This window comes from Lagenorhynchus albirostris, chromosome 14 (assembly GCF_949774975.1).
Source record: "Lagenorhynchus albirostris chromosome 14, mLagAlb1.1, whole genome shotgun sequence".
In the NCBI taxonomy this organism is placed as follows: Eukaryota; Metazoa; Chordata; class Mammalia; order Artiodactyla; family Delphinidae; genus Lagenorhynchus; species Lagenorhynchus albirostris.
In genome coordinates, this window is record NC_083108.1 from 42,227,885 (window position 1) to 42,241,773 (window position 13,889).

Here is a 13,889-nt window from a genome sequence, read left to right on the forward strand (position 1 = left end):
CCATGACCAAGACAAGCATTACAAAAGTTTCATCAATCCCTAGCTCAAATAGCCTGGTTTAAATGAAGATCAATTTCCAAGGCTTATGAGCAAATGAAACTGGATTCCCCATTATTAAAATATATTATGCAGCTATTTTTATTTCTCTTAACCAACCTTGTATAAAGTGGATTTTGCAGTAAATTTTATTTGCTATTTTCTTATCTCTAATACTCCTTTAAGACAGATTTTAGAAAGTGTCTTTCTGAACTTTCTCTTTGTTGCTTTTTAGCCTTCTCTACCCAGAACTGTTTTGAGGTGAGCAACCCAGCCTCTGCCTCATACTCGGGTGGTGGAGGGAAAGGGATCCTGGGAAAACTCCTCTTTGCCTCTCAGTGACATGTACAACTCTAGGAAATTTAATCTATAGACCTTTGGGGGATTATAATGGCGGGGTTCGAAGGAGTGAAGTGTTAAAATTTCATTACGATTTTTGAAAATAGGCATTCAAAGTCATTTAAAATGATGAAACAATATTCATAACTATCTCTTACTTTACACGGGCTACTTGTCCAGTGTCGCCATCAAAAGCTTGAAATTTTCCCATTATTTGGCTTTGGCTTGATTTTTCCACACTCTCGCTAGTGTGAAATTGGATTATGCTGCTTTTAAAATAAATGCCTTCTTTCACATTTTTCACTTTGACTTTGATCGGAATGGGTGTAGGCTTATATTTATTCTTAACTGATTTGTGAAAAGCTGCCTTGTTAGTGACAATAATGTTGACGTCAAGATTCTTCATTTCTTCATAATCTACTTCCTAGAAAGGCAAAATCAAAGGGAATGCTTTTAAAAGGGACAAAAACTAGAACACACATGTGTGGTTTTAGTGTCAGATTATAATAATTTAAAACATGAAAAATACAGCAGTACTGAGTAGTCCAACTCTTACATTGGTACCATGCCATTAAAGTCTGTCAATTTTGATGTTCATAAATGTTAAGGATGTTTAGGAAGCATCCCCAATTTATTTAAGGTCAAAATCATTTAAAACGTATACATTTTTATTTTTAGCAATCTGAAGTGATTTTTTTTCTTAATAAAAAAAAGTTAATGGACATCCAATATAATATTCCTTAAAATGTGCTCCAGGGGTTTGTTCTGGTGAAAAGGGCTACATAAGTAGGCACAGCCAGCTCTCTCCCATGGCATATAAAACTGAGACGTCCTGTAGAAAAAACAACTATTTAGCTTTGTTAAGCCTAGGGATTTTCAAATTTGTTTAAACGGAGAATCTAACCCCCTCCTTTTTAGCATAATGTCTATTAATATCTGGTTTGCTATTAATGCCATAAAAGATTAATCCTCCTCTAAATACTTTGATCTTTGTGAATTGTGGTATTTATTAAGTACCTTTGATATAATCAGTTTATCACTCTATGCATATTTTATGTTCCAATTTGTCCATTTTCTTTTTGAAAACATTTCTATAGTATTCTACTATTTAGATACACTTAATTTACTTAGCCATTCTGTTATTAGGCATTTCGACTATTTGCAGTTAATACTGCTCTGAACGTTTTTATACAAATTATTTTTCCCCTGTTGAGCTGCAGAGGGAAGAAGCACCCAGTCAAAGTTTATGTAGGTCCTGTTGCTTTTTATTTCTAGTGGTCCTGACCATTTAGATGTACTGACTGACCATTTTTGCTGTTTCTTCAGTATATCATTAAATATATTACATGTATTTACATGAATTACTGCAATGTTCACTTTTGTTTTTGGATGATTTATTATGAAATCCGTTTTCCTCTCTATAGAGTTCTGGATATATAACTTCTGCCCCCTTTATTATATGGGCCACTGTGGCATTGGGACAATAATAACACAACACAAATTGACTACAGAAAAATACACTCTTTGTGACTGTAGAATCCTTGTGAAAGTTATTGTCTTTTTAAGTTGCTCTTGCACTTCACACACTTATTTTGATGGTATGATGTATGTCGGATGAGAAATAAAATCTTTCAGCCATATGTCATTAGTATTCAAAGACCATGGAAGAATAAGACAATGGTAAAAAAAAAAATGAGCTAGGTACTGGCGACATAAAAAATGTTTCATAGTGTTTGTTATAAATAGCCATTGTGCTCCAAAGAGAATGGAAAATTTTTCAGCATCAAGCGCAATGTATGAGGGCATATACCTCTAGTTTTGCAACTGTTAGCATATTTTATCACTCCCATTTTTGCTATCTTCAATAGCATTAAAGATACTAAACTTATTTGTTAACGCAGCTGAGGCTTTTTCTCATGTGATGATTTACTATCTCTGTTTCTACAGTTTAAAGTATCTATTCTTCTCCTGTTTCTTTTTTAGACTGCTTTATTGAGGTATGATTTACCTACAATGAAATTTACCCTTTTTAAGTGTAAAACATGAGGATGTTTCACAAGCCTATATGGTTTTGCAAATATCAAGACTGTTGGTTTTAGAACACTTCCATCACTCCCCAAAAGTTCCTTTTTACCTATTTGTAGCCAAATCACAACCCACCCTAAGCAACCACAGACCTGTTTTCTATAGAAGCGCTTTTTGCCTTTCCTAGAAATTTCACACAAATAGAATCATACAGTACATAGTATTTTGTGTCTGTATAAAGTAGAATGTTTTTGAGGTTCATCCACATTGTAGCATGTATCAGTACTTCATTTCTTTTTATTGCTCAAGAGCATTCCATTGTATCAATAGACCACATTTTATCTGCTCACCAGTTGGTGGACATTTGGACTGTTACCAGTTTTTCATTATTAGGAATACAAGCCACTATGAACACTTGCATGCAAGTTTTTTGGTTTTTTTGTAGATGTATGTTTTTATTTTTCTTGGGTGGATACCTAGGACTAAATTGTTAGGTCACTGGATAACTACTCAATGTTTAACTTTTTATAAAACTGCCAAACTGGCTCTACCATTTAATGTTTCCACTGGCAATATATAGGAGTTCCAGTTCTATAATTCTTGCTGATACTTGGTGTTGTCAGTCTTCCTTTGATTGTAGCTTATTCTAGCAGGTGTGCAGTGGTAGCTCACATAGTCTTAATTTGCATCTTCCCTAAAGACTAATGATGTTGAGTATCCTTTATGCACACATTTGCTCTTTGTATATCTTCTTTATCTATCTTCCTTGTCCATTCATTTGAATGAAATCTGATTACCGCCTTTATACTTTGGAAGTGATTCTTTATACAATTGGAAAAGTAAATTTGTAATTTTCTTAATCTGTTGCTGTCATTTTAATACTAAATTTACTATTTTTTTCATGCCCCCTTTGATAACCCCTTTTTGTGCTACCATGGTGCATTGGGGGTATTTCTATTATTCATCACTAAGTGATTGTTTCTCCTTATGTGTATTATGGCTTTTTATCTCAGGCATCTAGCATGGTTGCACCCATAATCTGTGACTAAAAAGTATGCTTAGTTCTGTATAGCAAGTAAATCTATTTCGTCTCTGATGCCATTATCCATGTATTCAGTAATCATAAAGTGTGTCTTCCCTTCAAACATGAGCTAATCTTTTTCTATTTTCCTTTGCTTTACAAAAAGTAATCTAAATGCATACAGTAGCCTACTGATAAATGGTATCAATAATTATTACTATGAAACCTCAAGTTAATTTTTCCCTATTCGGTTATACATTATCATCATTCCTCTTCCTGCTATTAGGGTTTACATACTATGCCATATATTAAGTTTTTGTAAAAATGTGGAAACCTCTGGAATCAATTTTTGTCTGTGACTTAATGAAACAGTATTTTGAAAGCTGCAGCTTTGCTTTTTATTTTAAAATCTGATAAGGTAATTCTACCATAAACCATTTACACATACACTGATATTCTTCTTTACTTATTCTGTTAGATAAAGATGCATCCTCTAAGTTTTGTTTAAGAAATTCTGTGGGAGTAAGGGTTTTAATTGTTTAAGACCCATATGCTTAATAACACCATTAAATTTTTGTTCCTGGATTCAATTAAGCACACTTAGAACACTGTGTTTCAAAATGTGACCCTCCTACTACTGACATTAGAAACACAAAAAGTGTAACCACTTACTAACCACAGAAATTGGGCTAGTAGGGGTGGCTCCTATCTCTACAACTGTGGTGCCAGTTAACTGATTATGAAAAGTACTTGTAAATATGTGGAGCTCAAAATAGATCAGTTCCCTCCTCTGGACCAGCTTCTCCCATTCCAGTTTTGAACACTAAGTACTTACCTTAATAAGGGTCACGATTCCTTCATTAGTTTGAGTATCAGTTTCTATGTGGAAATAACCCCCTTCATTTCCTGATGCAAAAGTAAAATTGGCTAACCAATTATCGGAGCCTACTTCATCTGCATCGAACACTTTTATGCGTAAAACTTCTACATTGGCTTTGTTTTCTTCAACTATTCCTTCATACTGCAAAACACGAACAGGCAATTTTTATTCTGAGGTAACACAAACCTAGGTGATATATTTTTAGTTTATGACTAAAATATACATAGGCATGTTTGTTATAAAAATAATAGTTACCACTTTATTTTCGACTACAGGTATATTGTCATTGACGTCCAAAATACGAATCTGAACTTGAGCTTGTTTTACTGGCTTGTCTGTTACTTGTCCATTGCCATCTCTTGCTTCTACCGTCAAAGTATAACTGCTGTGTTCCTACAGGGAAATAAAAAATATCCAGCTGGGGTGAAAATGAATGGCTCTATCTTTCTGGTTTTAGTTCACTTTATCATCAAGGGAATGAACCACAGTATGTTTTATTCATAAATAAGTTTCATGATCTGCTGTTAATCCTATGAAGATGCTGTTTATTTGCCATCAGAGCTTTTCCCTAATGCAGTTGTTGATAGTGAATTCTTAATTATGTCATTGGTGGTATTTATTAGGAGATGAGACTCTCCTTAAAATAGTCTGAGCACAAAAGAGTGCATTCAAAATGTAGTTTGCACTATACTGGAAGTGATGGGACTCTAGGACTTGGTTTTTTCTATCCCACACATCATTTTCAGCTAAAAGTTAAGCCAGGAAAATTTAATCCTCCAAGAACACTTGACCAGTGAAGGCAAAACTGGTGAACTTTGTCCATACATCCCGGGAGATTAGATTCTTGGAGAACGTGTCCTAGAGAATAACGTTTCAGATATTACTCCAAAGGGAAACCTCTCTTCCACGTGGTCCCCTTCCGATGGCTCCATTCAGTGTGGGTGTTGTTTAAGGAGCCGGGCAGCCAGTGCCAATGCCTGGGGACCCTGTGCTCAGTGAGAGGCAGGACAGCAGAGGCTTTGGAACCAGCTGGCTGGGTTCCAATTCTGACTTACTAGCTGGGTTGGACACACATTATCCCTTTGCTCCTTGGTTTCCTTCTATGTAAAATGGGGGTAATTGTATCTGCTGCACAGGGTTTACAGGTGAAGTTAATTTGAGTTATTCCACATAAAAGGCTTGTAATAGCACCAGGCATGTGGTGAGTGCCCAATAAGCGACAGCCAGTATTTTCTGGTTAAACTTTCTAGAGACGAAGCTCATTTAAAAAAATCACACTACTAATTCAAAATAGTACTTTTCCATTCTCATTTTATGCAAAAAGGTAGAGTAGAATTTTAGGAGTAATAATATGCTTTAATTTTACAAAGACCTTGAGAGGAATGTTGAGCACCATCCTCTCCGTCTCTGGCCAGAGTCATCATTTTTCCAAGTAATACAAAACACCCTGACGGTGCCTGGATGATGATTTATATTTGATGATAATACATTGTTCTTTGGATCATCCGCATTTTACTCTGCATGCTGTTAAGACCTTTATGTCTGTAGCATTTAAAAAAACTTCTCCCTTTTTCAACTAAAATGTTCCCTTTGACTTAGAAACAAAAAATGAAATGTTTGAGAAAGCACCCTTTTTAGGAAACTGACTCAAATTTTCCTCCAATTTGGGATTTACAGTAACTCTTTCCTTTACAAATACTTCTATTACCCTAAATAGGATTCCTATTTCAAACTGTTTTCCTCCCTCTGTCTATGTATTAGTAGTACAAAAGATTCCTGACGTTTCATTATAGAGACACAAATTAAGGAACATTGCTTTGGAACTCTCTAGCAAACAGATCCTGACTGGAGAGGCCCTAGGACACTGCTTACGTAATTTTAAAGTTTTTAGCAGCCACATTTAAAAAAGTGAGAAGAGGGAATTCCCTGGCGGTCCAGTGGTTAGGACTTGGGGCTTCACTGCCAGGGCCCGTGTTCAATCCCTGGTCGGGGAACTAAGATTCTGCAAGCCGAGTGGCGTGGCCAAAGACATAAATAAATAAACATAAAAAAAGTAAAAAGAAACAGGTAATACTAATTTTAAACAAATATATTTCATTTAACCCATGGTATCCAAAATATAATCAATTCAACATGTGATCAACAAAAATATTATTAAGGTGATACTTTACACATTCTTTTTTTTCATACTAAGTCTTCCCAATCTGGTGTATATTTTCCACTTACAGCACATCTCAATTTGGACTAGTCACATTTCAAGTGGTCAATGGCCACATATGGCTGATGGCTACCATATTAGACAGCACATCCCTAGAGGAGGATTATTCCGAGTTATCCTATGAGTAAGTAACATAGACCAAAGTCAGAAAATTAGCAAAGAATTAGAGAATAACTGGAAAGACAGAGGAGAGCTGAAAAGATGAATAACATAAAATATTAATTTACCTCTCTGTCCAAGGCAATAGTGGTTGTATAAATCTCTCCTGTATCTTTATTTAGGTAAAACAATGGAGAATTAGCAGGCTCCTGAGATACGATTCTATAAGAAATTTTAGAATTCAGAGTGTTGGGCTCATCTGCATCTGTTGCGGTGATTTTCATCACAAGGGTATCTGGCATCAGAAACAAAGGTGTCCAAGATGAAACTCAACTTTTAGCATACTTAATGTATGTTATTATTTTATTTATAATATCAACTTGTTCCAAAAAGGATTCCAGGTATTTATCAAAATCAGTTTACCAAGATCAAAACATTTAATTGTTTGAGGAAATAAGTGTGAATGGAGGTAGGAATAGGAAAAATAAGGTGAGGGTGAGGCTGAGGTTAGTACATACAATTTTTAGGATGAAGTCCTGAACACTTGCTATAGGAGGGTCACAAATTTGTTTATAATAGACCTAATAACCCATACAAAGAAAGGAGAATGAACAGATACAAATACATGCTTATTAAAATATAAGCAATTCAGGAGAAGCATAGTTATTCTTTACATTCTGATCAAAGAGAAATCTCTCCTGCGTTTAACACTTGCATTGAAGTCTGACAGTTGAAATAATATGTCAAAGGTCAGCAAACTACTGCCAGTGAGCCAAAGCCAGCCAGCCACCAGCTTTTGTGAATAAAATTTTATTGGAACACAACGATGCTTATTTGTTTACATGTTATCTATGGCTGCTTTCCTGATACAGACTAAAATTGAATAGTTGCTATAGAGACCTAACCTATCACATCAATCTACCACATCTGTTTGAGGGTAAAAAATTTATAACAAAAAAGCAGTTCTAAACCTAGAGCAATACGTTTATTATTATTTGTCCTGTGGGTAATACCCAGCCTCCACTAAGACAGAGGTTTCAGTGTTCAGTCACACAATGGGGATAAATTGGCCTTGGATATTCATTCATAAAAAAAAAACACCTCTTACTTGCTGCACTCAGCTCTTCAACAGACCCAACAAAGACGTCCTGTGTGAACACTGGCTCATTGTCATTGATGTCAAGAACTTTAATTCGGAGTTCTATTGGTTTCTCTAAGTTGTTTCCTTTCTCATCCAAAGCATAACCCATTAGCTGAAATCACGACATAAATAATAGATGGGATGAGATTTAAGCTGAGGTCATTCAAGTACCAGTTTCAAAACAATAATAAAACATAACATAATTATTACCCAAGAAGAACTACAAACTAATAAATGTAAAATTGTTCTTCTTACCAGAAAAAATGGTGTTTCTTCTCGATCTAGAATGGTGGTAACGTTCAGTAATCCGGTGTCTTTATTAAAGACAAACACACCAAAAGGTGGCTCTGTGATCCCTTTTCCAGTGTATTTGTATGTAATTTTTAGGTCTTTTTCTTCTGCAAGATCAGAATGTATCTAACATAAAAATAAGAAAGGAATGCCTCAAGTTAAACTCTCTATAACTTATAGGTAATTGTTTTTAATGGAAAATTTTGCTCTGAAGCTGTCAGATGTTGATGGGTGGAGGGTGGGCGGTGCACAAGTGCTCCAGAGAAGAGGTACTGGTGTCAGAGGACCTGGTTCTGGTCCTGTCTCAGCCACTCACCAGGTAGTGATGCTGAGGCAGTTACCTACCCTCCTGTGTCTCAGTGTTCTTATCTGTAACCTGAAGAGACACTACTGCCTACCTCTCAGGGTTGTTATGAAATTAAGGTATCATTAGGGGGGTACATCTTGGTGGGGATGGATTTTAAATTTAGCACATAAGGTAAAAATTGCAGAGTCAAAATCACCTTCATAACTCCGTTCGATTATCAGGACAGTATGAATAAGGCATCCTTCCATAGAAGGGTTAAAATAGTCAAGTGTTTGCCTGCTTGGAATGCTTCAGCAAATCAGGGTTTCTAACCCGCTGGGTCTTCTGTAGTTAACACTTTCGTCCTCTATAAACAGCTTTATTTGTATCTCCAATTCGTTTGTTTGTTTGCCATTTCTGTATCTCTCACTCTTCATTACTAAGTGTGTCTCTGTGGCCTCCTACTGGATCCACAATTTCTTTTCTTCAGACATCGTTGAAGCCATCACCACCCACCTGCCTGGCCAATTCTTGTCCTGAAATCTCAGGATTAGCTAAACATTCTTCCCAGAGGATTCTCAACATGCACTGGGGCTGGGGGTTGTTGCTGAGAATGATCAATGCGGCTCCAATCTCCTGCTACAGCTGCTCTGCTCCAAGAGTGGAACGGTGATCCTGGGGCAGCCCATGATCACTTTTCACTGAGCTTCTCTCTCTGTTTGTCTTTCTTGTTCTCTGTGTTTCTGTTTGTCTGTCTCTCTTTTTTTGCCAAGTACATGCATATACACACACAACACATGTATATGTGCATATACATATATACTTCAGTATTTATAGAGAATATTCTAGATCTCTATGTGCTAATTATATGTATTATATAATTTCACTTACGTTAAAAATAAAACCAAACTGTGTGTGGACATAACAGCTGGTTTGTATATATATGTATGCATGTAAGAGTATGTAAGTATATACATATTTATGTATTTCACAAGATCTGGAAGATACTAAACTGTTGACAGTATTACTCCTAGACAGAGAATTTGGAAAGTTGGGGAAATACAAGATCTTTTGCTTTTTATGTACATTTTACTCTGAACAACTTTTTTTTTTCACTTTTTTCCAGCTTTATTGATATATAATTGACATAACATTGTGTAGGTTTAAAGTGTACAATGTGATCGTTTGATACACATATGTATTGTGAAATATTTACCACAATAAGATGAACAACTTTTATAATTAAAATTAGTAAGAAGAATAGCTAACACTTATCGAACCCCAAAGAATCAATGCATTTTACGGAAAGAATGTGTGAAAGAATGTGTGAATGACTCAGATATCTCATCAAACCAAACCAAACCAAACCAAACCAAACCGAAAAGCTTAACTCCTTATATACATACCATTATGTAAAACTGTAATTAAACATTTAGATTTTAGAAAGCTTCTATGAAAACAACATGCTGTTGGAAAAAGGAAAGTGTTGTCTTCTGTTCTGTAGCTGCTCTTTCTTTTAAGGAGCTCATCATGTATAATGTTTATAAGATGGGAAAGATGAAGGTACAACTTGCATATGAACAATTATTCATTCACACAAATGTTTACTGAACACCTACTGGATGTTGGCACTGCTCAGGGCACAGGGCATGAGCTGTGAGCCCTAAGGTCTAAGCCCTTGCCCTGGGGGAGCTTACACTCTACTGAGGGAACCAGACAACAAGCAAGCAATTTATGACATAATGTCCTGGAGGCGAATGAGCTAGAAACTGAGCAGAACGAGTGTGGGGACTGAGATGGGGTGAGGCCAGGAAGGGAATTCTTTCAGGAGGTAACTCTTGGCTAGAGGCTTGATGCTGTGAGATACTGCAAGTATCTGTGGGGAGGGGGTTCTAGGCAGAGGCAACAGCAAGTGCTAAGGGTGGGAGGCTGGAATGGCTTGTGTCAGCTTAGGGAGGTGGCAGAGTGGGGGCTGGGGACTGATAGGAGCTAAGGTCAGAGAGGAGGTCAAGGCCAATGAATCCCAAGAGCTCTTGTAGGCCGCGGAGGGTTTACTCCTTCCACTGCAGTGGGCAGCTGTTGAAAGGGTCTCACCAAGGGGATGCTTTGATTTGTCTTTCAAAAGATCACTCTGGGGCTTCCCTGGTGGAGCAGTGGTTAAGAATTAACCTGCCAATGCAGGGGACCCGGGTTCGAGCCCTGGTCTGGGAAGATCCCACATGCCATGGAGCAACTAAGCCCGTGCGCCACAACTACTGAGCCTGCACTCTAGAGCCCGTGAGCTGCAACTACTGAGCCCATGTGCCACAACTACTGAGCCTGCGAGCCTAGAGCCCGTGCTCCGCAACAAGGGAAGCCACCGCAATGAGAAGCCCGCGCACCACAAGGAAGAGCAGCCCCCGATCACCACAACTAGAGAAAGCCCACGTGCAGCAACGAAGACCCAATGCAGCCAAAAATAAATAAATAAAATAAATAAATTTATAAAAAAACCAAACCAAAACAAAAAACCCCCAAAAGATCACTCTGGCTGCTTTCTGGAGAATGGACTGTGGTGGGGGGAGGCAGAGGCAAGAGTGAAGGCAGGGAGATGAAGTTGGGGCGCTTTTGGTAGCACAGGTCAGAGCTGACAATGACTCGGACAAGGAGGGTGGCAGTGGGGAGAAGTGGACAGATCTGGAATACATTTTTGGCATAGAACTGACAGTACTTGCTACATTTTTGAAATATTGGATAGAATTATAGTGCCGTTTACTGAAATGGGTAAAACTTATGGAGAACAGCTTTTGGGAAAAATCAGGGGTTCAGACTTGCACATGATAAGTCTGAGATACATATTAATAGAATTACCATAAAATTTATCCAAAAAAATGGGCATTTTGAGAGTGGAAGGGGAGTTATTAATGATTAGGCTAGGACAATGGCTACAAACTCAGACTGTTTCAGGCAGGATGTGTGGTCGGTCACCCTACCACCTATTAGATATCAGTTCTTTTCATTTTGAAAACTACTTTCATGTGTAGGGTGGCAGAATACGCAACCCTGGTATAAGAATTATTTCAAGCCGAAAGCAATTGAGAAGAATCAGATGCAAGAAAGCTCTCTGCCCTCCCCCTATTTGCCTAAGAGCAGGACATAAAGTTGTAAAGGTGCCTTTCCCCCACTCTCTAAGAGGAAGGACAAAGGTTAACCACAGGAGTTAGATCCTTATCAGCCTGGAGACAGGACCAGAGGAATCCACAAAACAAACCTGACTAACTAGATTTTTCTATTATTAGTTGCTCATATATCTGCCTTCCCACAGTTTGCTGCTCCTGGAGATTCAAGGTCCTTTTCGTCTCGTCACTTCTCTAAAAATTTATTGTTCTTTTGCTAAGTAGCTATATAAACCCAAATCCTAACCAAACCTTTAAGTTACTCACCTCTGGGTGCTACATGCGCGACAGACATGTTACTAAGCTTGTTTGTTTTTCTCTTGTTAATCTGTTTTTTTGTCAGTCCAACTTCCAGGGCTACAGACAGAGAAACTAGGAGGGTGGTAGGAAAAAGAACATTGCCCCGCCCCCAACACGTGATACTATCTCCTTTTGAGCATTGTAACACTCTGTTAAACAAAGATTCAACTAGCGCCAGATTCAACTCTTAGTTGAATCAAAGCCCTACATTATATATATATATATGTTCACCAATAATGCTGCATCTTCTAGAATGGGAAAGAGGCTCTTCCAGGTGATATGTGGAATATTAAAACCTCAGTAAGTACATCATATAATTTTCCTAAAATTTTAAAGTGAGCATGAAAGTCCGCAGACCACACTTTAGCAATACGCATGCATTATCCTGTTCCCCTTGAGAAGGTACCTTGGCAATCGGATTCTTCCTGGACAGATCCTCTCCTTCCCGAAGAGCCACAGGGGCAGTAATCCAAGCGCGCTTTTGCCTCACTGAGTGAGTATGTTTAGGAAGCAGCTTATTTTCATTTCTTGAGTGTAAGGCCTAAAACAACAAAATAATGCCCCCAAATGATTAAGTACCCTAAGACATTAGTACGGCATCCTGAAATTTACTAAAAGTTGAAAAGGGGCTGTGCAAATTTAACGGTATAAATTTCATATTTTTTTAACAGGCTTCATTTTCAAAGAGGAAATATATACACTCTGGCAAACACTATATACCTGAAGAGCTTGTTTCCAAACCAGCAAAGCAGTTTTTTATCAGTCAGAAGAGATCTCCCAGAGTGAAGAGTTAAAAAGGTGAGAGTAATTGAGTGATCTTACAAATGGGCAAATTAAAATTAATGTACCAAATCATGAGTTTTCTTCTTACTGACTGAAAATGAAGTTTTATTTTTCTGTGGTGCCTTATAATATAAAAATGAATTACTAATGTTTTAAGACTACATGTCAGTAACCTGTTGATGTCAATTTAACTAAAACTAGTGCAAGTGTCAGTTAATGGATTTATTGTTTTAAGAATGACGTTAAAGGATTAAATCACCCACCTTTGGTTTATCAAAAACTTTAGGTAGAAAACTATTCTATAAATTTTCAGTTGTGCTTTAATAGATGAATATATATTTTATCCAAGGAAAATTTTAATACAGCTGACCTAGTATTTTAAGATCAGAAATGATTTTTACACTAGGTTTACAGTTTTAGTCATTTTGTTGCTGTATATAACATGTATTTTATTTCAAAATATTTACACTGGTTATCATTAGGTCACTGATTTTTTTCTTTGTTTATAGTGGAAAAATTCTTCTATAATTAAAAAAATTAAGTTATGTATCAAAACATTAAAATAACATTAAAGTTTATAATGTAAAACATCCTCCTACTTTTTCCACTCATACTTTGGAGCATTCACTGTTAACAGCTTGATAAATATCTTTTTTTTTTTGATAAATATCTTTTATGATCTTTTCTTATGACCATACATGTGCACATGTAAAAAGGTCTCTTTTTCTATAAAAATGGAATTATACTGTACATCTCATTGTGGCCCTTGATTTTTTTTTTAAGGGTGATTCATTATTTATTTAATTTTATTTTTGGCTGCATTGGGTCTTCGTTGCTGCGCTTGGGCTTTCTCTAGTTGTGGCGAGCGGGGGCTACCCTTGGTTGCAGTGCGCAGGCTTCTCATTGTGGTGGCTTCTCTTGTTGTGGAGCACGGGCTCTAGGAGTGCAGGCTTCAGGAGTTGTGGCACGCGGGCTCAGGAGTTGTGGCTCACAGGCTCTAGAGCGCAGGCTTAGTTTGTGGCACACGGGCTTAGTTGTTCCGCAGCATGTGGGATCTTCCCAGAGCAGGTCTCGAACCCGTGTCCGCTGCATTGGCAGGTGGATTCTTAACCACTGCGCCACCAGGGAAGTCCTGCCCCTTGATTCTTCATTCAGTACCTCATCGTGGACATTCTTCCATGTACCATCAATTGTTTTACCATTCTCTCATTGATGGACATTTAGATTGTCAAAATACGCTGCACAGACATGCCTGGATAGAAGTTCCTGTGCGTGTGTTTGAGTGGGAATGGCTGAGTCTGAGGTGATAGGGATA

General features: G+C 37.4%; 1 protein-coding gene across 1 annotated transcript in view; it reads right to left on the reverse strand.

Moving 5' to 3' along the window:
• The window catches only part of DSG2 (desmoglein 2), a 62,973-nt gene that overhangs the window by 15,362 nt on the left and 33,722 nt on the right, over positions 1–13,889 (reverse strand). Inside the window, exons 7-13 of the mRNA XM_060170503.1 lie at positions 12,198–12,332; positions 8,015–8,176; positions 7,727–7,871; positions 6,747–6,913; positions 4,557–4,694; positions 4,257–4,442; positions 534–799 (exon numbers count right to left, since the gene is read on the reverse strand). Coding sequence (XP_060026486.1) covers positions 534–799; positions 4,257–4,442; positions 4,557–4,694; positions 6,747–6,913; positions 7,727–7,871; positions 8,015–8,176; positions 12,198–12,332 — 1,199 coding nt within the window. The remainder of the gene's footprint in view (positions 1–533; positions 800–4,256; positions 4,443–4,556; positions 4,695–6,746; positions 6,914–7,726; positions 7,872–8,014; positions 8,177–12,197; positions 12,333–13,889) is intronic.